Source organism: Oncorhynchus clarkii, chromosome 3 (assembly GCF_045791955.1).
Source record: "Oncorhynchus clarkii lewisi isolate Uvic-CL-2024 chromosome 3, UVic_Ocla_1.0, whole genome shotgun sequence".
Taxonomy (NCBI): Eukaryota; Metazoa; Chordata; class Actinopteri; order Salmoniformes; family Salmonidae; genus Oncorhynchus; species Oncorhynchus clarkii.
Genome location: NC_092149.1, coordinates 38,131,100 through 38,158,787, shown reverse-complemented (window position 1 = coordinate 38,158,787; position 27,688 = coordinate 38,131,100). Strand labels below are relative to the sequence as shown.

The window sequence follows — 27,688 nt, the reverse complement described above, 5'->3', positions numbered from 1 at the left end:
CTGCCCAGTCCATCACTGGGGACTGACTCTCTTCACAGCTGCACCCATAAATGTGTATTGTACTGTTGAGGGGAGCTTGCAAGTAAGCATTTCACTGTACTATTTACAACCCGTATCCTGTGCATATGACCAATAAACTTTGATTTGATTTCAATTTTAAATGTCCCAATAACGGTTCTTTGCTAATATTGGGAGGCTTGTGGAGGCTTTTACCATCATAGGCCCAGGAGCGCCCCAGCTGGGAGGGGCTACCTGGGGGGTCCAGTTAGATCCTCCTGTCAGCTTCTTGTCATTCCACTGATGGTCCCTATACGAGGACACCAAAGTTGTCATCAGCTAGCTGGAAGGTTTGGGAGTACACACTAGATGCCGCATGACTTTGATTGTTATTTAGGAAGCACACAAAGAAAAGGAGAACACACACATGCACACACACACACACACACACGCAAGCACGAACACAGAGAAATTCCGTCCGTACTTTTTCTGAATCCCCAGATCTGCAAGAGAGAAAAAAGCTATTTCAGAAATCATTTTTATCATTTTTAACGGACAAAAAAACAGTAATCACAACCATCAAGGCTGTCCAGGTGTGATCAATACATGCCTCCAACCAGGTTTGCTAGTGAGGAGTCCAAGTCGCCCCCGATGGATGGCCGTTTAATAGCTGTGGCACCTGCCATGCCACCCCCGACCGCGGGTGCCACCTTGGTATTCCCCCCACCACTGCTTGTGCTGCCCACACTACCCCCAGTGGACTGGGGTGTTATGGCTGGCATCAGTAGGTCCCCTAATCCACCAAAAACTTTGAGGGAAAAGGTAGAAACAAGGGGAGTAAGATGTTGGAAACATACAGCATGGAATAAAATCTTTATTATCCCTAATCTTCACAAAGAGGGGGCAGATGTGAAATCATCACCATACAATTCCTCACCACAACAATAGCATTCAGTACAGTACTCTGGTGTGCAATGCATGCACCGAACAGGGCAGAAACAATACGCACCTAATCTCGGTTAACCCAGAATAAAAATATTGCGTAATTTGGTACCTTTTATGGTTATGTAGTATGCCCACAAGAGATTAATATATAGCCACTGTAAGGCAATCACTACAACATTATCTGAACATTCAAGTCTATAACTGTGTTTAAATGTGCTTTTAGACTACCACAGTGCCAGCATCGCAGCTTCAAAGGGCACTATGTTGAAAATGAGGGTAGAATCTGGCAAACGTTACAAATGGGAGAAATACATACATTACATTGTCTCATACATGAGACAAACATATTGAAACATACAAAAATTGAATATATATTTTTTTAAATGGGGAACGTGACAAAACAGCTCATACTGCAAAGCACTATGGGGAGAAAGGCTTGTGAACTCACCAATTACGCAGTAGCAGCAAGCAATGACCCAGCAGTGACAGAGAGAGAGAGAGGGGATGGCAGGAAGAGACCAAGGCAGAGTGGGCGAGAGGAGAGGATTGAAGGGGTGGACAAGGAAAGGATGTGAGGGGAGAAATGTGGAAAGGTAGTATGTGACAGAGGAGGGACGGAGGAAGAGGGAGAACAACGTATAGAGAAAGAAGGAGTTGAAATAGGATGGGGAGCACAGTAGTAAGTGTTCTGCATGTGCGCATGTGAGATGAGAGAGCGAGAGAGAAGCAGTGTTGAGGAGTTCAACCGTGAGCAGGGGTGACCGTTGATCCCTCAGCGTTACATAATAGGGACAGTGGCGGTGATTCTTGGCAGCGTCAGTCATGCATGCAGAACACACACACACACACACACACACTTCCCTCTGGATACACACATGGAGCAGACAGTGTCCCCTACCTGATGCATCAAAGCCACCAGAGGGTGCTGCTGCGGCCGGCACTGTGTCTGCAGCTGCTGGGGTGGCGGGGATTAGTGGGGGCAGGGCGCCGAGGGTGTCGAAGCCACCCTCCAGCAAGTCATTCTGGGCTGAGACAGGAGCTAGGGTAGGGGCGAGGGCTGGAGCCAGAGTGGGGGCCAGAGGAGCAAGGGCCGCCGTGGGAGTCAGGCTAGGAGACATCAGTCCTGAAAGTGGGGAACCATTTGAATGTGGGTATTATATGCGATGATAATGATTTTAATTTCCATTGATTAGAATTTCATTGATTTAAGTTACCTTGTGTCACGGTACTCAATATTAACATACTGTACGTGCAGTATGAATCACAAATGCAGATGGCTGTCTTAGAGCAGGGGCTCCCAACCCTTCTCCTGGAGAACTGCAGTCTGCAGGCTTTTACTACAACTCTAATCCAGCTCACTTTATTCTACTAATTAGCTGCTCACCGAGACATTGATTATGGTGTTACAGCTGGGTTAAAGCTAAAACGTGTGTGTGTGTGCGTGTGTGTGTGTGTGCGTACCACCCAACAGATCCTCTTCTGGTCCCCCAGGGGCAGCGGGCGTAGCGTCCAACAGAGTAGGACTACTGAATGTGTCTGTAGAGCGACAGTAGGGAAGAGTTAGTTAGCCATGAGCCAGGAAGGGAGGGGGAGGGGAGGCAGACAGGCAGTGAGACATGTCTCACTGTACAGTAAACCAGGTTTGGCTAGGTTACTTTCTAATTTTAATCCTTTACTGTTACTAGTTACCTATCCAAAATTGTAATCACTAATGTAACTTTTGGATTACCCAAACTCAATCATGTAATCTGATTGCATTCCGTTACTTTTAGATGACTTTCCCCTTAAGAGGCATTAGAAGAAGACAAAAATGTATGTACCAATTGAAAGACATTTATTGCAGAATAAATCAGTGTTAAAGTTTACATAGCTGGCCATATATGGATGTTACATTTTACTTTATGGGTTAGTTATGTAGGCTTCTTCTGACCCATCGCTTTCTACTACAGATAGCAACACAATTAAATTATATCTTCACATTAATAATCAAAGTCTATCAAAATTCCAGTCATTCCAATAAATGTTATACCCCTTGATCTTCAAGAATAGGACTTGGAAATATGGAAGTATAGATTAGCCAAATTGTTTTACCTGAGCATGACCCCAAAACTAAGGACGTATTAGCCAGCTCTACTCTACTTTTTATGATGTTGTTGTCATGGAGGACTGATTGGGCTTTCATCAAGGCAAAGGGTGGCTACTTTGAAGAATCTCAAATATAAAATACATTTATATTTGATAACACTTTTTTGGTTACTACATGATTCCATATGTGTTATTTCATAGTTTTTATGTCTTCACTATTATTCTACAATGTAGAAATAGTTTTAAAAAATAAAGAAAAACCCTTGAATGAGTAGGTGCGTCCAAACTTTGTAGTAACCAAAAAAGTGTTAAACAAATCTAAATATATTTTATATTTGAGATTCTTCAAAGTAGCCACATTTTGCCTTGATGACAGTTTTGCACACTCTTGCACACAAAGCATGCCATTCCATTGCACAAGAGCGCATTTTTCACAGGCTGTCCACTGGTTTTAAAAAAAATGATTGATAGGCAGCTTAAACTTCTTGAATTCAACCACTATTGGGTTCAAATACACATTTAGATTTGTGAACAGCCATCCACAACAACCACAATCCGTAAGGCGCAAATAGCTAAATGAGAGAGCAGCAGTGTGATTCCCATCAATGCGCCATGTATATATCAATAATAAGTGATATCCGTAAAGCCGTAGACTACAACACTGTTGTCATCCTTACTTCCAAGCGTTTATTCAAGTTGGATCATCTTTGGATGCCGACAGCAGTCGCACCATTGGAAGACATAGCTTGGACTGTAGCCTACAAAAGACTATTCCTGCTCTTTTCTCGTGATCTATCAAACACATATGTTGTGTCATCATAGTGGTCTCTGACTTGTGGTCAGACTCGCTCAGGTGGAACAAACTTAAACTTGTGCCTTTTTTCAATGCTGATTTGAATGCCATTAAGAAAACAGAGAAGTGTAAAATATTTTTTTCTGCAAACATCCTTTCTGAATTTAAAAGTAATCCTCGAAGTAATCATCTAGTTTTTTCAAAAGTATCGGTAATCTGATTACAATCATTTTTGCTGGTAACGTAATGGATTACAGTTACCGTTTTTTGTAATCCCTTACTCCCCAACCCTGCAGCAAAACACAAGCACGTGCACGCATGCACGCAAGCATACACGCACACCTCTAAGTACCATGCAATTGCAAGAGGGTAGAATTTCCGTCTCAACCTGTGTATGAACTCAAAACTCTCTGCACACCAAAACAACGCAACTCAAGAAGCCGTAACCTGAAAATCAAAAGGTGTTTCTTGATGCGGGAGACAGTACTTTTTGGTTTCAGGTCGGGTGACGGTCACTGCTCAATGGCTGCTACTAAGACATACACAGCTAACTAGCAAGCAATGCTACATTGGCTACATAATCCAAAACCAGATGCAGAGGAAAACTTCTGGTATATACTGCTACACCAAACATATTACACTATCTCTCTCCTAGATCTAGACGTATCTAGGGTCTGTTACCCTGGCTACGAAGATACGTACACATGAACAGCTCCCCACTGTTATATCCTTCACACCTTCAAATATCCTTCACACCTAACAGCTATATTTAACAACAACAACAACTATTTTACCAGGTAAGTTGACTGAGAAGACATTCTCATTTACAGCAACAACCTGGGGAATAGTTACAGGGGAGAAGAGGAATGAGTCAATTGTAAACTGGGGATGATTAGGTGACTGTGATGGTTTGAGGGCCAGATTGGGAATATAGCCAGGACACCAGGGTTAACACACCTACTCTTACAATAAGTGCCATGGGATCTTTTAATGACCTCAGAGAATCAGGACACCCGTTTAACGTCCCATCTGAAAGACAGCACCCAACACAGTGAGATGTCCCCAATCACTGCCCTGGGGCATTAGGATATTTTTTAGACCAGAGGAAAGAGTGCCTCCTACCGGCCCTCCAACACAACTTCCAGCAGCATCTGGTCTCCCATCCAGGGATTGACCAGGACCAAACCTGCTTAGCTTCAGAAGCAAGCCAGCAGTGGTATGCAGGGTGGTATGCTGCTGGCTAATGGAGAAATGTCAATTTATAAAATCACTGCAAACAAAGTACACAAGACGAAAAGATGAACAGAGTATGGAAAAGGTCACATGTTACTCAGCATGAGTCAAATCCATGAAGGTGTAGAGGAAGTGGTGGATTTCGTGGTTCAGTACGCACCTAGCAGGTCAATGACAGGTGCAGGTGCAGAGGGCTCAGGTTCGGGAGGAGAGACAGTTGCAGGGGCAGGAGCTGGAGCTGGATCCGGGGCTTGAGCTGGAGTTGGAGCCACTGCTGGTGCTGGAGCCATAGCAGAGAATGCATCTACAGAATGAGAGAAGAGAGCATTTTACCACACTTTGAAAAAAACAGCGTTATATACGTTATATATATCATGACGGACTGTCATTTCTCTTTGTTTATTTGAGCTGTTCTTGCCATAATATGGACTTGGTTTTTTGATTAGAGATTTTGTTGTCATGGACGACTGATTGGGCTCATTGATTTGAGTTGAAAAATAAATGCTGCGCTCATGGAATGGCATGCTTTGCCAAGAGTGTGCAAAGCTATCATCAAGGAAAAGGGTGTACTTTTGAAGAATCTCAAATATAAAATATATTTAGATTTGTTTAACACTTTTTTGGTTACTTCATTATTCCATATGTGTTATTTCATAGTTCTGATGTCTTCACTATTATTCTACAATGTAGAAAATAGTAAAAATAAAGAAAAAAACTTGAATGAGTAGGTGTTTCCAAACTTTTGACTGGTACTATATATACACTACCTTCCAAAAGTTTGGGGTCACTTAGAAATGTCTTAGTTTTTGAAAGAAGAGCACATTTTTTGTCTATTAAAATAACATCAAATTCATCAGAAATACACTGTAGACATTGTTAACATTGTAAATGACTATTGTAGCTGGAAACGGCTGATTTTTTATGGAATATCTACATAGGAGAACAGAGGCCCATTATCAGCAACCATCACTCCTGTGTTCCAATTGCACGTTGTGATAGCTAAGTTTATAATTTTAAAAGGCTAATTGATCATTAGAAAAACCTTTTGCAATTGTGTTAGCAGCTGTTCTGTTCTGATTAAAGAAGCAATACAACTGGCCTTCTTTAGACTAGTTGAGTATCTGGAGCATCAGCATTTGTGGGTTTGATTACAGGCTCAAAATGGCCAGAAACAAATAACTTTATTCTGAAACTCATCAGTCTATTCTTGTTCTGAGAAATGAAGGCTATTCCATGCGAGAAATTGCCAAGAAACTGAAGATCTCGTACAACGCTGTGTACTACTCCATTCACAGAACATACAGGTTGCAGTGATTTTGTATACATCTGGCCCTTCTTTGGACACTGTGTTAACTACCCTCCAGACCTCCAGACGAGCTTCAACGCCATACAACTCTCCTTCCGTGGCCTCCAACTGCTCTTAAATGCAAGTAAAACTAAATGCATGCTTTTCAACCGATCGCTACCTACACCTGCCCGCCCGTCCAGCATCACTACTCTGGACGGTTCTGACCTAGAATATGTGGACAACTACAAATAACTAGGTGTCTGGTTAGACTGTAAACTCTCCTTCCAGACTCACATGAAGCATCTCCAATCCAAAATTAAATCTAGAATCGGCTTCCTATTTCGCAACAAAGCATCCTTCACTCATGCTGCAAAACATACCCTCGTAAAACTGACTATCTTACCGATCCTTGACTTCGGCGATGTCATTTACAAAATAACCTCCAACACTCTACTCAGCAAATTGGATGCGGTCTATCACAGTGCCATCCGTTTTGTCACCAAAGCCCCATATACTACCCACCACTGCGACCTGTATGCTCTCATTGGCTGGCCCTCGCTTCATATTCGTTGCCAAACCCACTGGCTCCAGGTCATCTATAAGTCTTTGCTAGGTAAAGCCCCGCCTTATCTCAGCTTACTGGTCACCATAGCAGCACCCACCCGTAGCACGCGCTCCAGCAGGTATATCTCATTGGTTACCCCCAAAGCCAATTCCGCCTTTGGCCGCCTTTCCTTCCAGTTCTCTGCTGCCAATGACTGGAATGAACTACAAAAATCACTGAAGCTGGAGACTCATATCTCCCTCACTAACTTTAAGCACCAGCTGTCAGAGCAGCTCACAAATCACTGCACCTGTACATAGCCCATCTGTAAAGAGCCCATCCAACAACCTCATCCCCCATACTGTTATATATTTTATTTATTTTGCTCCTTTGCACCCCAATATCTCTACTTGCACACTCATCTTCTGCACACTCATCTATCACTCCAGTGTTTAATTGCTATATTGTAATTATTTTGCCACTATGGCCTATTTATTGCCTTACCTCCCTTATCCTACCTCATTTGCACACACTGTATATAGACATTTCTATTGTATTATTGACTGCATTATATTGCATTATGCTGTTTATTTATTCCATGCGTAACTCTGTTGTTGTTTTTGTCGCACTGCTTTGCTTTATCTTGGCCAGGACGCAGTTGTAAATGAGAACTTGTTCTCAACTAGCCTACCTGGTTAAATAAAGGTGAAATAAAAATTGAAGAAAAAAAAACTGTGAAGAGGCGACTCCGGGACGCAGTTGCCTTCTAAGGCAGAGTTGCAAAGAAAAAGCCATATCTCAGATTGGCCAATAAAAATAAAAGATTAAGATGGGCAGAAGAACACAGACACTGGCCAGGGGAACTAGAAGGCCAGCATCCCGGAGTCGCCTCTTCACTGTTGACGTTGAGAATGGTTTAGATATTCCATTAAAAGTCAGCAGTTAACAATGTCTACACTGTCTTTCTGATCAATTTGACGTTATTTTAATGGACAAAAAAAAATAATAATTCTAAGTGACCCCAAACTTTTGAATTATTGAAAAATGATTATGTTTCTTCTGATCACAAAAAAAACGTTCCGGTCACTTCCTGAAGAGATACATTGATTGACAGGCTGACAGGGAATTGCACTACCAAGCTTGTATTACTGCATGCTGTAGTCATGCAGGCAGAGTTGGAGATACAGGAAGTATACCCATAGGTGATCATGGAGTGAGGTCAGCTTAGAGTGGGCAGATAGTGTAACTCACCAGTCACACCAGACAAGAGGTCTTCATCAGCATTGGCCTCGGGAGGCAAAGGAGAGGGCCCGCGAGAGATAGTAGGGAGATCTTCCAGGGAAACACCCGAGGAAGAAGGTCAAGGAAGTAGGAAGAGTGAAGTAGAAGAGCACAGAGGAGCATTAGCATAACGGAGAGAGTGAAAGCTGTAGTAGGAGTTACTGTTATTTAGCCAGTGGGTCCAGAGTTGGGATCAATTCGAAGTCAGCCAATACAGGAAGTAAAATGAAATTCCGAATGAATAATTTCAAATAAATTAAACTGAAAAGAAGAAGCAATTTGTTTCAAACAATTCCCTAATTTTGAATGTTCAATTCAAATCACTTCCTGAATTGACTGACTTCAATTCAAATTGGCCCAACTCTGGATTGGGTGCATGCACAAGTCGCATACCACTATGGGGACAAACCAAGACGTGTGGTGAAACAGATGTTTGAGGAGGAAGGACAGAAGAGATGAAGAAGAAGTTCCAAAAAAAGAAAGCAATCCACGTCCTGTACCTGCCCCAAATAGATCTACGCTAGGAGTAACAGCAGCATCAGCTTTTTCTGTGGTAGGGCTTTTCTCAAACATAGAATCTATAAACAAGGACACACAGTTACATTCAGTATACAATCTATACAGCATGAGTTCAGAGGGGAAACGGAAAAAAGCAACAACAAAAAAAGCACACATCAAAAAAAAAAAATTTTTAAAGGACCAATGACTTTCATGAATAAGCATTGCGTTACTTTATAATTGCTTATTCTTGAAAGTTTGTTACAAAGTGTTACCGATTCATCTTTTAATTGCAAAGTGATTATTGAAAACGAAGGAAAAGATGAACTAAAATCAGGTGAAAGATAAAATGAAGATATGCTCAAATGAAGGGTGTTGACATCTACAACCTTGGTCAGAGGTTGGAGGTGAAGAAAGCAAAGGTTGTCATGCAGGCACACTGCAGCTAGAGTGACTATAACAACTAGGTCAAGTTCAAACACTTTTGCCACAGAAAATGAAAATGTGCGTTCTTATTGAACACGTTCAGGTAGTAACTCAAATAAATGTCTCCCTACTAAACACAACTCTGCTCACTTCCCTCCAGCTTTGACTGACTATAATGGTTCATGATTGAGGTTGAAATCACAACACGTTGAGCCAACGCATTTAATCAATGCCTCTGAAAGTCAATACAAATAATGGCCTCACATAGATTTACTGACAACAGAAAAGGTTCATTTTGTAACAGCCTGCAGGTTTAATGCTTCAAAACCTGTTATAAGCACGTCTGAGGCTTTATAATATCTAATAATAAGCCCTATAATATGTTTTGACTCATTCTGGCTGTTATTTAGTCGCGGTCATTATAAAATGTTTACAAGGCATAGTCATGTATGCTCATGACATCTTACAATACACGATAACGGCATCATAATGCATTCTTTGCCGGTTTGAAGGGAAGTGTTACTGTTAGTTTCAATAGGTAGTATACCATTAGAAGGCATCCCGTTTTGAGATCTGTGTATTTACTCCTTGTCTACACAGGAAGGATGCAGAGAAGAATCCTAATTTGATAGATCCACATACTGTGCCCATCATCATACCCTTTTCATTTCTCATTTGCTGAGGCGGTCAAAATGTGTGATTCACTCAATGCCTGTGACTTAAATCAAACGAATAATAACAGAAGAAAACATCATTATAAAAACAAATCTAAAATGTAGGGATGTTGCTGTATCATCGCCATTATCATCACCATCATCATTGACATAGCGCAGAGCAATGCAGTGTGCGAAGTAGAATGTGCACTTTACCACCAAAGAGGTCGAGAGTGGGGATGGCAGGGGCGGGGGCAGCTGCAGACTCAGTGGTGGTGGTAGTGGAGGGAACGGGAGTGGCAGCAGGGGGCTCGATGGGGGCGACGATGATAGGCACTGCACTGGAGGTGGGGCTGGCTGCTTCTGGGGCAGCCAGCGTGTTATCGAACTTCATAGCAAAGAGGTCCATCTCTGGAGCCATGTTCACACTCCCCTCCGATGGAGCGAAGGGGTCTTCAGGAGGAGGGAAGAAGGGGGAGGGCGGAGGATGGGGGTTAGGGGGTTTAAGGGATATGACGAGAGAGGGGAGGAGGGGAAGAGAGTAGGGGGAGTTGAGAGTTTGTTTAAACAACAAACGCTGTAAAATACATATTATTGTATGTCTAGAGCAGCTTCCATAATGAGGTTTCGGGGGAAGTAAAGAAAAGAAACCATGAACCTTGTTCTACAGCCACAGGTTAGAATACAGCTGGTTTGGTAAATACTGTAGTTACATAGACAGGCCACAGAGGGCGAAGTCCAATGGTTACATTAGAACTAAAACACACAAAACACACACACACACACACACACACGCACACGCACACGCACACGCACACGCACACTCATGCCAAAACAAATAATGACATTTTGGCATGAATCTGCTTCCACACTAATAAGCTCTGTCTACATAGAATCCAAATACATGATAAAGGCGCATATATGCATAATTCAACGTAAAACTGTCCTACTATTCTAAGCCATAAGACCAAAGCCCTACACACACACAGTAATGGAGCCATGTGAATTACACACACTGTACTTTTGGGCTTCTACAGAAGTCGATTAGTACTTACACATTCAGGCCAACGAGAGAAACAAAACAGGGTAAATAAAGCTGGTCAGTTAGTATGAAGTGGTATCAACTACATGAAATATAAACAATTCTAGGATTTGGGCGGTGTTTTACTCGAGTATTCATCACCAGGTGAATATTACGAGGTGAGAGAAGAAGGGGGGGGCTGTTCTGAAAGCAGGGCTGAGTGGCGGAGGGAGGCCGAGGCTTGGGCCCCCGATAGTGGGGTTAGGGTCGGGACGGTAGGCCCCAATGCAATGTGTCAGATGATTTACTACTGTCCCATATGGTAGCAGAAGCAGCTTTGAGCTACCCAAGCTTCAGGATCTCACGCATACACTCTTGCACAGACAACACACACGTGTGTTGGAAGAGTGCACACGTGTGTACAAGCATATGCTCCCTTACACACATGCACGTGCGCACACACACACACGCACACACACACTGAGCAGTGTTATCACCCACCAGATCCGGCACATGCATCAGCAGCAGGCGCCCTGCTGGGCGGGGCGTCACCTGGGGAGGGTGCAAACGCATCTGGAGTACCGGACATGAGAGGAGGGGACCGTGGACACAAACCACAACGCAACACCCAGAGAACAAGGGGGAGGCAGGAGAAAGAGAGATGAGGAGGTGAATAAAGAGCAGGGGAATAGAGAGAATGAGAGAAACAGAAAGATGAGAGATCAGCATTAGGAGAAAACAGAGAATACGAGATGTTGCTGAAATTGCTGATCTTATTAGTATCATATGGATGGGGCCTGTACTTTCCAGGCTGCATAAAGCTGCATTCAGTGTGCACAATGTTTGTACACGCTGGGAAAGTGAAGATAGCATTATGTTATCATAAGCTTGTACTGTGTGACAGGAAATGCCAAGCTCAGCGATGGGCAATGCACACTCTCTCTTTGACAGAGGCTTTTTTCCATGGAAAAGAGGGCCACATTTTGCTATACAATTTTTATAGGGGATTTAATTCTGTATATCTACTATTAGAAATGAGAGTGAAAAGAGGAGATATGCCGAGTACGGACTACAGTTTCTACTGTTCTCCATACAGTGCAGAGCAAAAACTTCCTCACCTGCTTGCTGTCTTGGATAAATAATTGACTGATTGATGTAGTGCCCAAATAATGATTAATCTGTCAAGCTAATCAATGTTTAGCGAGATGGAACATTTGGAAATGAGTGTCCTTACAAGATGTCAGTAGCTATTCCAATAACTATCCAAGTAGAATTTTGCACAAATACAGAATATCATGAACAGACCATTTTTTGTTAAAGGTGTATGTAGAGTGTATACTGAAACTCGTAAATGTGAGAATGGGAGAACCAAGTGGTGTAACTACAGGTGAGCAGGTCAGAGGTTGTTACAAACAAGCAGGCAGCTACTGTGTAGTCAAGTCTGCCATGATGATCCCTCCCATGAGGCTGACCCCCACTGACCTCCAAACAGATCCATGTCAGAGGCGGTGGTGGCGGGCACGGGCAGCACCACCACGGGGGCCACAGAGGGCGCGGCGGGGCCATCCGTATGGGCCACTGTGGTCGTGGCAGCCGGAGCGGCCGCAGCATCGGCGGGAACAGCGACTGGCTCAGCGGTGCTAGTTGGATCAGCGGGGGTATCTAAGCCTACACCCCACCCATCCATCCATCCATCCCCACCCAAGCCCATCCCCAATCACAACAGGATAGAGGAACAGTGGGGAACGTAACAGGGAGAGAGAAGTAAAGAGATTGGGTTGAGAAAAAAAAAAATACACGTAAGATATGTCAAAGAAAACAGTGGTAATAGAGAAGTGGAGAGGACTATGTTACACTTTGAGAGACATTGTTAGAGATCACAGAGCAAGACTAGAAGAAGGCCGATCCTCTCAGATCCTAGGTCTACAGCTGGAGTCATGCAATGAAAGCCCAGTGAACCACAGGTACAATGGTTACGTTCCAGACAGACTACATTGCAGTACATCATTGCATCAACTTGACTGCGCAGTCGGTAGCAGATTGCTGTATCATATGATGTGGCTAGCTGATGATGTTCTTAGCTGATATGTTAAACCCCTATCCAGGTGTTTACTGCAGTCAGCCTGGAACGTGGCCTAAGCCTCCAGATAGGTGTTGATCATAACTTCAGGTGTAAATCCTAGCAGTTGTCATGCTCTGCTGTGGATGGGAGCTGTAAAGAACAGAATGTTCCTCGGTACTCACCGCCACCAAGCAGGTCTGTACAAGACAATGAAAGAGAGAGAGAGAGCGAGACAGAGAGAGAGAGAAAGAGGAAGAGCGAGAGAGAGAGAGAGAGAGAGAGAGAGAGAGAGAGAGAGCAAGAGAAGACGTGAGTGAGGGATTACATACAGAGAACATAAACATGGAAATGCCTATCAGGGTCAATAACTCACTACCATAGCACGTAACTACTGTACTTCTGATTTTCAAACTGCCACCTGAAAACAACAAAACACTCCAAGGAAAAATAGCGTTTTCTATGAGTAAGAGGCCCTTAAAGCAATTTCAATCTGCAGAGGGGCCAGGTTTGAATATATGCCAATATGAGCCCTTCCCTTGAGTAAGGGTGGAGAGGAGGATGTAGGTAGAAAGCATGAAAGAGAGCAGGGTGGAATTCATTAGGCACCAAACGGAAGAAAACTAACTGAAACAGGGAGGGAAGTCCTCGGCCTGCAATGAGAAACGCTCATGTAAAAAATATATATATGTATTGTGTGGCATAAAGAATTGCAACCCAGATATGAAATGTATTAAAGGCCTTACCTCCCCATGACGAGATAGAGGCTGCTGCTCCACCTGCTGATGGGGAGGCTGACAATGGGTCCAAGTCTAGCAGAGCACTGCAGATAGAGTGAGAGAAAGAGAGGGGGGAGGTAGAGAGAGAGTAACAGAGAGATAAAGAGAGAGAGAGAGAGAGAGAGAGAGAGAGAGAGAGAGAGAGACAATAGACAAAATGAAGAAGGGGGAGAGGAGAAGGAGAGACAGGAATAGAGAACGACAAAAGGGTTAAATGAGATACATTGTTGATACGTTAAATGTTAATTTGGAGACTGTAGATTGACTGTAGATTGTACAACATAGCTAATGGTTAAAGCTAGTGTGGCCCCTGAAGTGGCACTTGAAGTGGCCAACCTAAGAGCCCATAGCAGATGGGCGCCTACTTGTTGGAGCTCTTGAAGGTGGGTGCCGCCGTGGGTCTGGCAGGTGGTCCAGGGCGGGCAGGAGCAACTGGAGCAGCAGCAGCTGCAGGGGCCGCTAGAGCCTTTGTAGGCGTGGCGGCTGCGGCCGGGGAGCCATTTTCTTCACACTCCTGTCAGACAGAGGGTTAGTCTCGTTAGCCAGTTGCAATGGCGACGCGCTACAGTTACAGAAGCAGACATGTTTTACTCATAAATGAATACACTCATAAACAAATAAATGATCCTCAAATTGTCGGCAGTTGTCAAAAAGTTTGGCTGAGGTGTAAAATAAGGGGTAGCTGACTCACCTTGGTCGGTGACCTGCAACAATGAAACAATAAGAACGAGTTAAAACCACCATCACCAGATGATATGCACGGTGAAGCACAAGGGCTGTTACTGAGCTGTGTCAGATTGACAGCTAAAGAAGCCCTGTTGTTTTGGTGGCAGAGAGCAGGCATTTCCAGGCAACTCCATTGTGAAAACATACACTCTTCGGAAAGAAAGTGCTATTTAGAACCAATAAGGGTTATACGGCTGTCCCCATAGGAGAACCCTTTGAAGAACCCTTTTTGCTTCCAGGTAGAACCCTTTTGGGTTCCATGTAGAACCCTTATCGCAGACGGTTCTATACGGAACCCAAAAGAGTTCTACCTGGAACCAAAAAAGGTTTATCCTACGGGGACAGCCGAAAAACTCTTATGGAAGCCTTTTTTCCAGGAGTGTACTGCATCCGTAGTTTAGATTTGCAACACCGAATAAAACAATATTAAACCACTTCCTTGAACAAAGCTTTTCATTCTTACTTTCCACACATAACAAAACCCATGTTTTAGCAATGACATGCATCAAAAGCTTTGAGGAGGTGGGTTGATCCCAATAACATGACAGTGAAGTTAACATGAACATTGAAGAGCTAGGCCACCAGATTCACGTCACATTATTAAAAAAAGGACGCAAAGTGAGTCAGCTGTCAAAGTTCATATTAATATTGAGAGAGAGTCAAAACTCAGGAGAGACACCGAACAACCACAAATATGCCAAGTTCACATAAACTCTATAGAATCCCATTTGAACTTCACAACGCTGCAAGACATGACTTTAAACTGGAGGTTGAAATGTCAATTCCATAGAATCCGCATGTGAACGTCACGAAACAACTGGGGACTTTTTTTTTTTTTACAGTTTCATTCATTTCAATACAAGACAACAGCAAGTAATGACCCGGCCCTCCCCGTCAAGTCATTCTGTAGTAGATCTAACACAATACTCACACATCGTCTCTGTGAACATCCTCTCTGTAACACACATTGACAATCACTGGTATTTGCTAAAAACTTAATCTGCTAAGTTTCTTTCCATACTTCTAGCAGCAAGGTCATCGTATGAAATTTCATCCGATCTGATGATGCCCCCCACAAATACTACCCTGGATCATTGCCCTACTAAGGTCCTGTCGAGAACACACGACTGACAGTCTGGTGATGACAGATTCAGTCCGAACACTGCCCCTAAAAATCACACAATCTAGAGGGCATACACTGGAAGTCTTCATGATGTTAATTGAGAGAGGCTGGGCCTAATTAAAGCCTATGGGACATCAGGGTCAAGCACAGGTCTAATTTAGGTTCACTGGATGGTCACATACTATTTTCTATTTTCACACCCTGATGGAGGCTTTTTAGCCGAAGTTTTGGTTAAATAAATCCACAGCAAAAAGAGTCAGAATATTTCCATTTCAGTCATTTAACAGATGCACTCATCTAGAGCGACTTACAGGAGCAATTCTGGTTAAGTGCCTTGCTCAAGGGCACATTGACAGATTTCTCACCTAGTCGGCTCAGGGATTCGAACCAGAGACATTTCGGTTACTGGCCCAATGCTATTAACCGCTCTTAACAGTTAGACTACCTGCCACCCCCAGTACGACTTTCTGTTTCCCCTTTAGGGTGTGTGTTCTTTATTTATTTACTCCACAGACTTTAAGGATGAGCATGCATGCATGCATATGAACCATAGTGAGATTGCTGAATTCTCAAACATGAATAATATAGTAAGTAAAGTAGTCCCACTCCCAAGTAGCACCCTGGTTACAAAGACGCCCATGGGGTAAGGATTCAAGTGTGGTTGGTGGAGAGTGTGGTTGGTACTTACGGCTTCTTCCCCTCCAGAGTGTTCAGGTGAGTCTCCAGGGACTGCAGGAGACTCTCAGGGGCCTGGAGAACGAGAAGAGATGGGCAACATATTACTACAGGGGCCACAGGGCTATAGTATATCGTACAGTACATGGATCAGACACATAGGTTATGAGCAGGGGTCTCCAACTTTGAACCTAGAGAGCTACTGGCGGTGCAGGCTTTTATCCCAGCCCAGCAGGCTTAGATGGGAAAATACTATAATTAGTAGATTATTTGTACTATTAGTGTATTACTGGGCTGGAACAAAAGCCAGTAACTTTCCAGGACCCTGGGTTAGGGGAATATTCAACGCTAAAACATGAAGACTCAAGGGAAAATTGATGTCAGGGAACACAGAGTAACAGGGGAGCTCTTGACAGGTGATTACACTTGATTTGATAAAGGGTCTGGAGGGAAACACATAGAGGGATGAGAAGAAGAGACAGAGGAGGTCTGACACAAAGAATTGGGTCTAACAGGGAATACAGAGAATGGTCACATTGGGTCTAACAATTGCCTACGCACTGGCACTTACTTGGAGTCTAATAACCTCTAGGCCAGGACAGCATCCCTAAAAGGATACTGCCAAAGAAAGAGCCTTAAAGGATACTGCCTAAGAAAGAGCCTTAAAGGATACTGCCTAAGAAAGAGCCTTAAAGGATACTGCCTAAGAAAGAGCCTTAAAGTATACTGCCTAAGAAAGAGCCTTAAAGTATACTGCCTAAGAAAGAGCCTTAAAGGATACTGCCTAAGAAAGAGCCTTAAAGTATACTGCCTAAGAAAGAGCCTTAAAGTATACTGCCTAAGAAAGAGCCTTAAAGCATACTGCCCAAGAAAGAGCCTTAAAGGATACTGCCAAAGAAAGAGCCTTAAAGGATACCGCCTAAGAAAGAGCCTTAAAGGATACCGCCTAAGAAAGAGCCTTAAAGGATACTGCCTAAGAAAGAGCCTTAAAGGATACTGCCTAAGAACTAGCCAAGTCTAGACATAGTGTATGTAGGCTTTCTCTTTGCCTCTCCACCACATGCATACAAACATACAGTACATGAAGACACATAGATTGCTCTACGAGCCAGTCATTTCATTTGACAGTTTATAAACAACTAGTAATAGTGCTAGTAACATGACAGGAATCTCTCTACACCATAAGGAACACCCAGAATGTCCAAACTGTGACATAATGTTAACCAGTCAATCTGCTAGTTAGCCAATGGACTCCATTAAAATCCAAACACACAGGGCTTTCAACCCTAATCCATGCTCCACAACTCCCCCAAACCCACAGTCATGAATCAACGTATCATTACCATGCTTTAATCAGCTGACATAACAGTAAGCCGTCAACCCCCCATTTCACATCTCACCACCCTCCCGGTTGGCGAGTAGTCCAAACAATCACGCATGTTAGTGTGGTCAAACCCCCTGCAGATCTGCATCGGCCCAAGGCTGTGATATTAAAGCAGCCCACACGGTCATCAGTGCATCATGCTCTCAGTGTAAAGTCATCCACACTGACAGCATTTGCAATGGAAATAACCCAGCCATGTCTATAGAGCCTTCATAACGTGAATGAGTGAGAGTATACCCCTTCCCTTTGGCCTTGGCGTTGGCCTAAACCCCTTTGATGTTTGGAGATCGGAAGGGTCTCCAGTGCGTAGGAAAAGGTAAAAGCAGTGTCGGGGTTGAGCTTCAGATCTTCAAAAATTGAAGCTCTAAAGGGCCAAAGGGAAGGCTTTAGGGAGTAGTTGGGACACACCGTCACGTGTGGTCCCTCTCCGGCCTCTAGGTCACCAGGCTGCTTGTTATGGCGCACACCTGTCACCATTGTTACGCGTGTCCTCAGACTCACCTAGACTCCATCACTTCCCTGATTACCTTCCCTTATATATGTCACTCCCTTGGGTTCGTTGTCGTTTCTGTTCCAGTGTCATGGCTGTGCGTTGTTTGTGTTTCTTGTTTTGTTGCGTTTATTTATTAAAACACTAACTCCCTGAACTTGCTTCCTGACTCTCAGCACACTCGTTACACACACAGTGAGCTACTACATACTTAATTGAGGGACGTATACTGCCCATGGGATTTCAAATACCATCTCAGGTGATTTTGACATTATGGAAACTTTATAGTAACATTCTAGCCCACTAAGATACAACTGTTGAGATAAAACCAATGTTAGCTCAGATCTGAGCTATCAGCGGAATAGCTCTGCAAGGACTGCGACTTCTCCAATCTGTTCCTTCAATCACATCAACCTGGACTCCAGGGAAGACGTAACACAGTAAAGGTAAATCCGGGACACTCACTTTAAGTATGATATGTCACGGTTTCATATGGTATGCATTAATTTGTGGATGTCCACCATCCATTTCGTATGATATGTTACGAATTACAATTTGTATCATATGTTACACATTTAATGTGTACAATATGTAAAAAATTGCAATTTGTACAATATGTCACAATTTTGCAAAACGAATATGTTACGAACTCCAATTCGTAACGCTAACGCTAACTTTAGCTAGGTTACTAATGTTAGTTATGCTAGAGGTTAGGGGTTAAGAGTTAGCTAACATGCTATGTAGTTGCAAAGTAGCTCAAACGTAGCAAGTAGTTGAAAAGTTGCTAATTATCTAAAATTCGAAAGTAGTCCGTGACGAGATTCGAATGTGCAATCTTTGGGTTGCTACACATTCACATTATACATTCACCCACCCGTCAATTTGACAAAATCTGTACCTCTTCTAGCCATGACCCAAAGGCGAGCTGTATGTACTACACACGACTCACACTCTCAGCCTGGAAGATCAAGCAGCACCTCGCAAGTAAGAAGAGAGGGGGCAGAGTGGCTGTCAATCACAGGGGAAGCACAGCTCATTGGCTGCATGGATGACAGAATGGATCAATGGGATACGCCCCCACTCTATGAATAGCTCGTCATTGGTCAGGTAGACAATGACCTGTCAACTCTGTTCATGACTGTGATTGGCAGGGCTACTCATCACCAAAAAATGACCAATACTGTGATTGGTCAATGCTGCTAGAGAAGATATTGTAGGCTTTGCCCAAAACGCATGCTTCCCCAGGTTAAAGAAAACCATAACACTGAGATGCAATGCTGGTACAATGTAAATACAATCTGAATACAATGTTAGTAGATTAGGAGAAAGTGTAGGAAATTAGGCTTAAAAGGTCCAACAGGACTTACCTGGGTGAGCTCGGGGATATCATTTTTGTCAATTCCGATGGTCTGTAAAAGAAGATGTTTACATTTCAGCTGAGCCTCCATTTACCATGTTTGTCATGCAGGCTGTGGATTGAACTTTTCAACAGTAAAGTGTATTGTCAGGTTTGTCTTTTACCTCAGCGATTTTGAAGACCTCAGAGACTCTGGTCATCCGGGTCAAGAATCTCTTGTAGATCTCCAGCCCGTCTTTGCACTGTCCCCTCTTCATCTGGAAAAATTTCTCTGTGAGGAAAAAGGGGGAATGAACATGTTTATTGTTACATAGAGACGTTACTATTACATAAAATGAACAGGACCACATCTATTTCCATGTCTTGAATCCAATTAAGCCTGTAATATTTATTCAAATATAAAAATACATGATTATTGTCCCAGGAAGTAGAAGAAAACGGCAGAGCCTTGCCTAATAGATTAATGATCCCGTCGTTGTAGCAGGCATATAACTTGATCAGGTCTTTGAACATCAGGAGGAAGCACGCGTTGATCACCCCATTGGTCAGTTCATTGGGATGGACCTATAGATTAAACAAGGTGAGATTAGATCACACTGAGGATGGGAGATTTGAGTTGAGAGGTAATATGTTTGTAGGGAAACTGCTTGGCAATGGTGGAAAAAGTACCCAATGGTCATACTTGAGTAAAAGTGAAGATACCTTAATAGAAAATGACTCAAGTAAAAGTGAAAGTCACCAAGTAAAAAATACTTGAGTAAAAGTTTCAAAGTATTCTGTTTTAAATATACTTAAGTATCAAAAGTAAATATAATTGCTAAAACATAAACTACCGTTCAAAAGTTTGGGGTCACTTAGAAATGTCCTTGTTTTTGAAAGAAAAGCGAATTTTTTGTCCATTACAATAACATCAAATTCATCCGAAATACAGTGAAGACATTGTTAATGTTGTAAATGACTATTGTAGATGGAAACGGCAATTTTTTTATGGAATATCTACATAGGCGTACAGAGTCCCATTATCAGCAACCATCACTCCTGTGTTCCAATTGCACTTTGTGATAGCTAATCCAGTTGATCATTTTAAAAGGGTAAATGATCATTAGAAAACCCTTTTGCAATTATGGTAACACAGCTGAAAACTGTTGTGCTAATGCAAGAAGCCATCTTTAGACTAGCTGAGTATCTGGAGAATCAGCATTTGCGGGTTCAATTACAGGCTCAAAATGGCCAGAAACAAAGACCTTTCTTTTGAAACTCATCAGTCAATTATTTTTCTGATAAATGAAGACTACTGAACTTATCCTCTGCAGCAGAGGTAACTCTGGGCCATCCTTTCCTGTGGCGGTCCTCATGAGAGCCAGTTACATCATAGCGCTTGATGGTTTTTGCGACTGCACTTGAAGAAACTTTCAAAGTTCTTGTCATTTTCCAGATTGACTGACCTTCACGTCTTAAAGTAATGATGGACTGTTGTTTCTCTTTGCTTATTTGAGCTGTTCTTGCCATAACATGGACTTGGTGTTTTACCAAATAGGGCTATCTTCTGTGTACCCCCCTACCTTGTCACAACACAACTGATTGGCTCAAACGCATTAAGAAGGAAAGAAATTCCACAAATGTACTTTTAACCTCTTGAACCTATAGGGGCGCTGTGTCATTATTGGATAAAAAGACGTGCCCGTTTTAAGCGCAATATTTTGTCACGAAAAGATGCTCGACTATGCATGGAATTGACAGCCTTGGAAAGACACAACTCTGACGTCTCCAAAACTGCAAAGATATTATCTGTGCGTGCCCCAGAACTAATGCAACAGGCGAAACCAAGATGATGTTTCATACAGGAAATGCCCCGGATTCTGAAGGCGCTGTGTTCCAATGTCTCCTTATATGGCTGTGAATGCGCCAGGAATGAGCCTGCGCTTTCTGTATATTCCCCGAGGTGTCTGCAGCATTGTGACTTGTTTGTAGGCATATCATTGGAAGATTGACCATAAGAGACTACATTTACCTGGTGTCCCGCCAGGTGTCCTGTGTGCGTAATCAGTAAGTCCATGCGCGTTCCATTTCTTCAGAATTTAAAGTAAACTGCCACGATGGATTTTATCGTCGATAGATATGTGAAAAACACCTTGAGGATTGATTCTAAACATCGTTTTCCATGTTTCTGTCGATATTATGGAGTTAATTTGGAAAAAAGTTCGCGTTTTAATGATTTTTTTTTTTTTTTTTTCCTTACCCAAACGCGATGAACAAAACGGAGTGATTAGTCGACACAAATAATATTTTTTTGTAAAAACGAAACATTTGCTATCTAACAGAGTCTCCTCATTGAAAACATCTGAAGTTCTTCAAAGGTAAATTATTTTATTTGAATGCTTTTATGGTTTTTTTGTGGAAAATGTTGCATGCTGAATGCTAGGCTTAATGCAATGCTAGGCTATCAATACTCTTACACAAATGCTTGTTTAGCTATGGTTCAAAAGCATATTTTGAAAATCTGAGATGACAGTGTTGTTAACAAAAGGCTAAGCTTGAGAGCAAATAGATTAATTTAATTTCATTTGCGATTTTCATGAATAGTTAACGTTGTGTTATGCTAATGACCTTGCTGATAGATTTACACAATCCTGGATACAGGGGTTTTTTCGTAGCTAAACGTGACGCAGAAAACGGAGCAATTTGTCCTAAACAAATAATCTTTCAGGAAAAACTGAACATTTGCTATCTGAGAGTCTCCTCATTGAAAACATCTGAAGTTCTTCAAAGGTAAATTATTTTATTTGAATGCTTTTCTGGTTTTTTGTGTAAATGTTGCCTTCTGAATGCTAACGCTAAATGCTACGCTAAATGCTACGTTAGCCATCAATACTGTTACACAAATGCTTGTTTTGCAATGGTTGAGAAGCATATTTTGAAAATCTGAGATGACAGTGTTGTTAACAAAAGGCTAAACTTGAGAGCTAGCATATTTATTTCATTTCATTTGCGATTTTCATGAATAGTTAACGTTGCGTAATGGTAATGAGCTTGAGTCTGTATTCACGATCCCGGATCCGGGATGGGGAGATCAGAGAGGCACACCTGTTAATTGAAATGCATTCCAGGTGACTGACTACCTCATGACTTGAGAGAATGCCAAGAGTGTGCAAAGCTGTCATCAAGGCAAAGGGTACCTCCTTTGAAGAATCTCAAATATAAAATATATTATGAGTTGTTTAATACTTTTTTGGTTTGTACATGACTCCCTATGTGTTATTCCAGAGTTTTGATGTCTTCACTATTATTCCACAATGTAGAAAATAGTTTAAAAAAATACAGAAAAACCCTTGAACGAGTCGGTGTGTCCAAACTTTTGACTGGTACTGTGGGTATACTGGCATGCTATATGACAGAGAGAATTTCCTAAGGCAGTGTATTTTGTATCCTAGTCCTGGGGACCCAAAGAGGTGCACATGTTTGTTTTTGCCCTGCAGTAGCACTGCACAGCTGATTCAAATGATGAACTCATCACCTAGCTTTGATGAATTGTATCAGGTGTCTAGTGCTAAGGCCAAAACAAAAATGCACTTCCTAACAGATACAAATATCCTTCTCACCATCATCATAATACTCACATCAAACTCCAGCAGGGCATCGATCTGGCTCTGCAGAGTGGGCATTCCTTTCAACAGCTTCTCTACAGGCATCGTCCTCATCACCCCCTCAGCTCTGATACAGACGGACAGGCGGACAGGCGGACAGACAGACAGGCGGACAGAGGAGCAATTGGTACTTGTTTGTATGATCTGGCGTAGTCAAATTTCCCATTAGCGGATCAATACAAAAATCTTTCCTGATACAGGATGATGAGTTAAACCCTAATGAAGGTCTATTGACGAATACATGGGTTTACGATCCATTAAAAACATTGTGGCGCAAAACAATAATGCGCTGCCATTTCTTTTCCCAGCGATATGAGATGAGAGGAAACAACTTAATACTCTCTACATTGGGATAAATCACATTTAGACCACTGGGACAGCAAATCTATAGGGAAGTACTGTAGAGAGGTGGGATCCTGTGGCGCTAGCGACACAAAGGGAGTGTGCTGTGGTCCTGTATGGCTCAGTTGGTAGAGCATGGTGTGTGTAACGCTGGGATTATGGGTTTGATTCCCAGGAACACACGTATGACAATCAGTTGCTTTGGATAAATGTCTGCTAAATGGCATGTAATATTAAATTATTGCATGTATCACATGCACATACTAAAGACTTATTGTTAGTGGCATTGCATGAAGGCTTCTGCTAAGTGGCATTTACAATCATATTACTACTAGAGATCTGTCAAGGACTTGCGATGCAACACTAACACAGCAACGGCTTTAGATGGATCCAGCTTCCTAGCTACTTTAGAAAATGACACCTGATATGAGACGCTTGGTGCTCTATCTGCACACCTGGCTGTTCTGTCTGTCTGCCGCATGGCTGGCACAGACTGTGCTGTGGGACCTTGTGTCTGCCAGCAAAACTCAACAGTCTGGACAGGAGTCTAAGTAATAGCTCACTGTCTGTATTCAGACTTTGTAGTCTATATTAATCTGTCTGTTTCTGTACAGACACAAGCATGGACAGCCCACTCACTCTGCCCTCACCCACAGTGCAATCACAGAGTTTCTAAACCCAGAGGCACAACATTGCGATACTTCCGGGAAGGCTTGTGAAACAGACCAAACAGACCAGACTAATGTTTGGGTTTTGAGAAGTCAATGAGAAAGGTGAAAAGTTCTTCCTTAATTGAACATTTTCGGGAAAACTAAAGACATAACCTGGATTCGAGCCAACATGTTATTACTCCAACCTCGTGAAAGTGACAAACTGACACGTTTTCATTTAATTTTTTTTAAACAACAACTTTATACCAAAGGAATGCCTTTGATTTGACGGCCTGCACATGCGCAGTTCGTCACGAGATAACCGTTAGAGCATGCTAGCCAACGTTGCCATGATATCGCCTACAAATGTGATCAAGAATTTCTATTGGAGAAGCAGTTTTAGCCAATCTTCTTACTTCTCTTTGATGCAACCCTGGCTTTAAGACGAATCACTCCCACCTACTGACCCCTGAGACTGACAGGCAGGTCAGGTGGCTGTGATTCTGCCAAGTGTTGTCTCTATGAGAAGTAGAATATAAATCTATTTCTCTGTTTTTATACTGAACTAAAATATAAACGCAACATGCAACAATTTCGATTTTACTGAGTTACAGTTCATATAAGGAAATCACTCAGTTGAAATAAATTCATTAGGCCCTAATCTTTGGAATTTCACATGACTGGGCAGGGGTGCAGCCATGGGTGGGCATGGGAGGGCACTTGGGAGCAAGGCCCACCCACTGGGGAGCCAGGCCCAGCCAATCAGAATGAGTTTTCCCCAACAAAAGGACTTTATTACAGACAGAACTACTCCTCAGTTTCATCAGCTGTCTGGGTGGCTGCTCTCAGATGATCCCACAAGTGAAGAAGCCGAATGTGGAGGTCCTTGGCTGGACTGGTTACACGTGGTCTGCGGTTGTGAGGCCGGTTGGACGTACTGCCAAATTCTCTAAAACGACGTTGGAGGCAGCTTATGGTAGAGAAATTAACATTCAGTTCTCTGGCGACAGCTCTGTTGGGCATTCCTGCAGTCAGCATGCCAATTGCACACTCCCTCAAAACTTGAGACATCTGTGGCATTGTGTTGTGTGACAAAACTGCACAATTCAGAGTGGCCTTTTAGTGTCCCCAGCACAAGGTGCACCTGTGTAAGGATCATCCTGTTTAATCTTGATATACCACACCTGTCATATCACCACAGTAATGTCAACAAATTTGTGAACAAAATTTGCGAGAAATAAGCTTCTTGTGTGTATGTAAAATGTCTGGGATATTTTATTTCACCTCATGAAACATGGGACCAACACTTTACATCTTGCATTTATATTTTTGTTCTGGGGGGGTGGGAGGGTGAGGGGTCAAAACACATCTTGTATATTGCAGCTAGACTGTGTGTTTTGCTCTGTTTGAAGCTTGATCCTGTTTTTTAAAAACCCATAAAGAGAAGAGGTTGAAATGAAATGCAAAAATGTAAGCAGCACTGATGGAGAGGATTTACAGAGTTATTGAGAGACAACATACCCCTTCTTCACTCTGCCAAAGTCGAAGGACATCTGCCTGTAGGCGAACGCCTTCTCGTTGAGGTACCGGCTGTAGCGTCTAATAAACGTGGACATGTCGTAGCCTGGGGGAGGGACAACAGGCCAATGTCACCTCCACGTCTCCATAGCAACAACACCTCACAGAGGACCATTGCCATCACCAGAGAAACCAGTTTGCATGGCCATGGGAGCTCATATTCATCACCATGGACACCGTTTTCACAGTGATCACCCTGGGTGACAGCTGGACTGGTAAACGCAGGGAGGGGAGGAGCTGCCGGAGCAAGAGTTAACTCACCATGGGAGCCAGTTTTGTCCAGAAAGTTACTGAGGTTGAAGAGGGTGTTCCTGGAGGCAAGGAACTGGAGGAACCTCTGAGGAAGAGAGAGAGAGAGGGAGAGGAAGAGAGAGAGCGCGAGGGAGAGAAAGAGAGAGAGAGAGAGAGGGAGAGGTAGAGAGAAAGAGAGAGGGAGAGGGAGAGGGAGAAAGAGAGAGAGGGAGGGAGGGAGAGAGAAAGAGAGAGAGGGAGGGAGAAAGAGAGAGAGGGAGGGAGGGAGAGAGAAAGAGAGAGAGAGAGGGAGAGAGAGAGAGAGAGGGAGAGAGAAAGAGAGAGAGAGAGAGAAAGAGAAAGAGAGAGAGAGAGAGAGAGAGAGAGAGAGAGAGAGATAATACACACCAGTCAGAGGAGGAGATAGGATCAATACACTAAAACAACAAACCAGCTCATCAAATCATTTTGTCTGTTATCCTAAAGAACCAGACATTTTGAGCGGTATTAAAACACATACATATATTAAAAAACACACACACACACACTCACACGCAAACACATAACAGCCTTTAAAAGATCATTAATCTTCAAAGGATCGAATGAGTCGCAAAAGGAAGTGGATTAGATGTGTTATTTCAGAGGAGCTGTTTCATATCATAAACACATAATTGTGTTGAGGGGGAACTGGAATTCATGTGAAAAGTGTGATATGATCATGCTGCAGCTTAATTGATTACAGAAAGCCAACATCAAAGAAAACAGTGCCTGAGGGGGAGGGTGAGAATGAGAATGCTTCTGTTCAAATACAGAACGTATCACCCACTAAACAATAATACATGAATGACAAATAGGCTTCTACGGAGGAATTGTGACACATGGCAAGAAAAGCATACTCTGCACACACTCACACCTATACACATGATACGTGCACGCACACACACATACACACCAGGGTTTTTGCTTACACTGTTAACTCGAAAGTCAAAGCCCAGTTTATTGAGGTGAAATAAACGAGAGACCCTCTCTAGGGCGGCAGGTAGCCTAGTGGTTAGAGCATTTGATTAGCAGCTGAAAGGTTCCTAGTTCAAATACCCAAGCTGACTATGTGAAAAATCTGTTGAGGTGCTGTTGATCAAGGTACTTAACCCTAATGTTCTCTGGGGGTGCTGTACTACTGTGTCTGACCCTATAAAGCGACACAATTCACTGCACCTATCTGGTGTAAAACATATATTTTTGTGATACTGTAGTACACTCCTTCTCCTCCTCCCTATTTCAGACAGCGTACAGTCTCATGCCAACAGACATACTCCAGACGTCGAGCTAAACCCCACACATCTGTCTCTACACATAAGGCTCTGGGGAAATTTATGCTGAGGGGCTGCAATGCACTGGCCAGTCAAATACAAACCCACACACACAAACATGCGCAAACACAGATGCACGCACATACATACACACACTGTGATGAGATTAATAATGGTGGGGGGGAGGGCATATGATTGAAGAGACCTCTTCAAAAAGCCAGTTACACTGTGTCACCAATGGCAACATAAGTGCACATGTCCTCTTCCCCATTGATTTTTGATCTACAGACTCTCTCTCAGACAGAATGATGGAACTACTGAATATCTAGATGGCTGACTGAACACCTGCTCTTTCCCAGCCCTTTTAACTACAGGCCCTCCCATAGGATCAGCAGTGGTGGTGCTGGCTTTCACTCACCTCATTGCCAGCGACCATCATGTGATGCGTAGTGATCAGGGCCTTGAACACCACCACCCAGCTGGCATTGGTGGCCCTCTCAAACAACGTGTCCGCCATCTGTGGGATGTTCACATTGGTCTCCTTGGTGGCCTCAATCAGGTCTGAGGGAGAATAAT

At 43.0% G+C, this 27,688-nt stretch overlaps 1 protein-coding gene across 1 annotated transcript in view; it reads right to left on the bottom strand.

Moving 5' to 3' along the window:
- Positions 1-27,688, bottom strand: part of LOC139394729 (clathrin coat assembly protein AP180-like) — a 51,349-nt gene that overhangs the window by 1,702 nt on the left and 21,959 nt on the right. The window contains exons 2-25 of the mRNA XM_071142818.1: positions 27,531-27,673; positions 25,833-25,908; positions 25,515-25,617; positions 22,975-23,068; positions 19,810-19,921; positions 19,522-19,628; positions 19,368-19,409; positions 16,140-16,201; positions 15,260-15,283; positions 14,294-14,306; positions 13,968-14,116; positions 13,570-13,646; positions 13,009-13,023; positions 12,247-12,432; positions 11,266-11,337; positions 9,960-10,196; positions 8,667-8,744; positions 8,137-8,217; positions 5,214-5,357; positions 2,404-2,478; positions 1,841-2,065; positions 608-805; positions 482-500; positions 214-307 (exon numbers count right to left, since the gene is read on the bottom strand). Of these exons, the coding sequence (XP_070998919.1) occupies positions 214-307; positions 482-500; positions 608-805; positions 1,841-2,065; positions 2,404-2,478; positions 5,214-5,357; positions 8,137-8,217; positions 8,667-8,744; positions 9,960-10,196; positions 11,266-11,337; positions 12,247-12,432; positions 13,009-13,023; positions 13,570-13,646; positions 13,968-14,116; positions 14,294-14,306; positions 15,260-15,283; positions 16,140-16,201; positions 19,368-19,409; positions 19,522-19,628; positions 19,810-19,921; positions 22,975-23,068; positions 25,515-25,617; positions 25,833-25,908; positions 27,531-27,673 (2,426 nt within the window). The remainder of the gene's footprint in view (positions 1-213; positions 308-481; positions 501-607; positions 806-1,840; positions 2,066-2,403; positions 2,479-5,213; positions 5,358-8,136; positions 8,218-8,666; positions 8,745-9,959; positions 10,197-11,265; positions 11,338-12,246; positions 12,433-13,008; positions 13,024-13,569; positions 13,647-13,967; positions 14,117-14,293; positions 14,307-15,259; positions 15,284-16,139; positions 16,202-19,367; positions 19,410-19,521; positions 19,629-19,809; positions 19,922-22,974; positions 23,069-25,514; positions 25,618-25,832; positions 25,909-27,530; positions 27,674-27,688) is intronic.